At 67.5% G+C, this 914-nt stretch overlaps 1 protein-coding gene across 1 annotated transcript in view; it reads right to left on the bottom strand.

Moving 5' to 3' along the window:
• Positions 1–914, bottom strand: part of LOC103895438 — a gene marked incomplete at its 3' end in the record, with an annotated part of 13,720 nt that overhangs the window by 7,927 nt on the left and 4,879 nt on the right. The window contains exons 5-6 of the mRNA XM_019470820.1: positions 299–454; positions 27–146 (exon numbers count right to left, since the gene is read on the bottom strand). Of these exons, the coding sequence (XP_019326365.1) occupies positions 27–146; positions 299–454 (276 nt within the window). The remainder of the gene's footprint in view (positions 1–26; positions 147–298; positions 455–914) is intronic.

The raw sequence follows: 914 nt of genomic DNA, 5'->3' as shown, positions 1-914 counted from the left end.
CGGGCCCGGCCCCGGCCCCCCCTCACCATGCGCGTGTAGTTGTGCTGCTTGACGGCGTCGTAGCCGAAGGCCAGGGCCGCCACCGCCGCGCAGAACTCCAGGAGGCAGAAGATGACGAACATGGAATCCAGCCCGTTGCTCAGGACCTGCAAGGAGGAGAGCGGAAGGGTCCTGCAGGTCCCGCTCGCTGGCAGCGCCCCTCGTCCCCCTCCCCTGCGTGACAGTCGCCCTGTTTGCTTGCCCTGCGCAGCGGCGGGAGGTTCGGCTCCGCCGCCTGAGCGGGACCGGGAGGCTCTACCTTGTTGCCAGCGTTGAAGCACCACTCGGCTTTCGCCTGGTACGGCGTGTTGGTGTCGCAGCCGGGGATGTTGTGAGCGATGGCCGTGGTGTGGACAAGAGTGGCCACCAGCGTGCTCAGGATGACCCCCATGTTGACCACGCAGCAGGTCTTCACCTGTGTGGGTCACCTCGCGTCAGCAGCTCCGTCCCTTCTGCTCCTGCCGGGAGCTGTGCGGGTGACAGCGTGACGCCCCCCCGGCCGGAGACCCCCCCGCGAGGTGCCACGGAGCCGAGGGAGAGGCCGCTCGGGGCTTTCTGTTTGAGCTGTCTGAGCGGGGGCACCTCCAGACTGGGGATCGTTCAGCTCGGGTCAAATACATTCCTGGAGAAGCCACCCAGGGCAGCCACCCTCCGTGACACCTTTTCTCCCCGTCATCCAAGACTTGCTCCACCCAAGGCCCCAAGGCGTCTCGTGGAGGCCCTGGAGCGTGAAGGATTGCCCACCCTCTGGTCGACCGGGGAGAGAGCCGGGCACCTCCCAAGGGTGAGACGGGCCTTAGGCGCCTCGCTGTAGACCCTGCGGGGTGAATCCAGGCTGCGGAGGGGTCCCGCCATCCGCTGGGAGGGGCAGAAGT

The sequence above is a fragment of the Aptenodytes forsteri genome, unplaced genomic scaffold (assembly GCF_000699145.1).
Source record: "Aptenodytes forsteri isolate BGI_AS27 unplaced genomic scaffold, ASM69914v1 Scaffold506, whole genome shotgun sequence".
NCBI classification, from domain to species: Eukaryota; Metazoa; Chordata; class Aves; order Sphenisciformes; family Spheniscidae; genus Aptenodytes; species Aptenodytes forsteri.
This window is presented reverse-complemented; position numbering and strand designations above follow the sequence as displayed.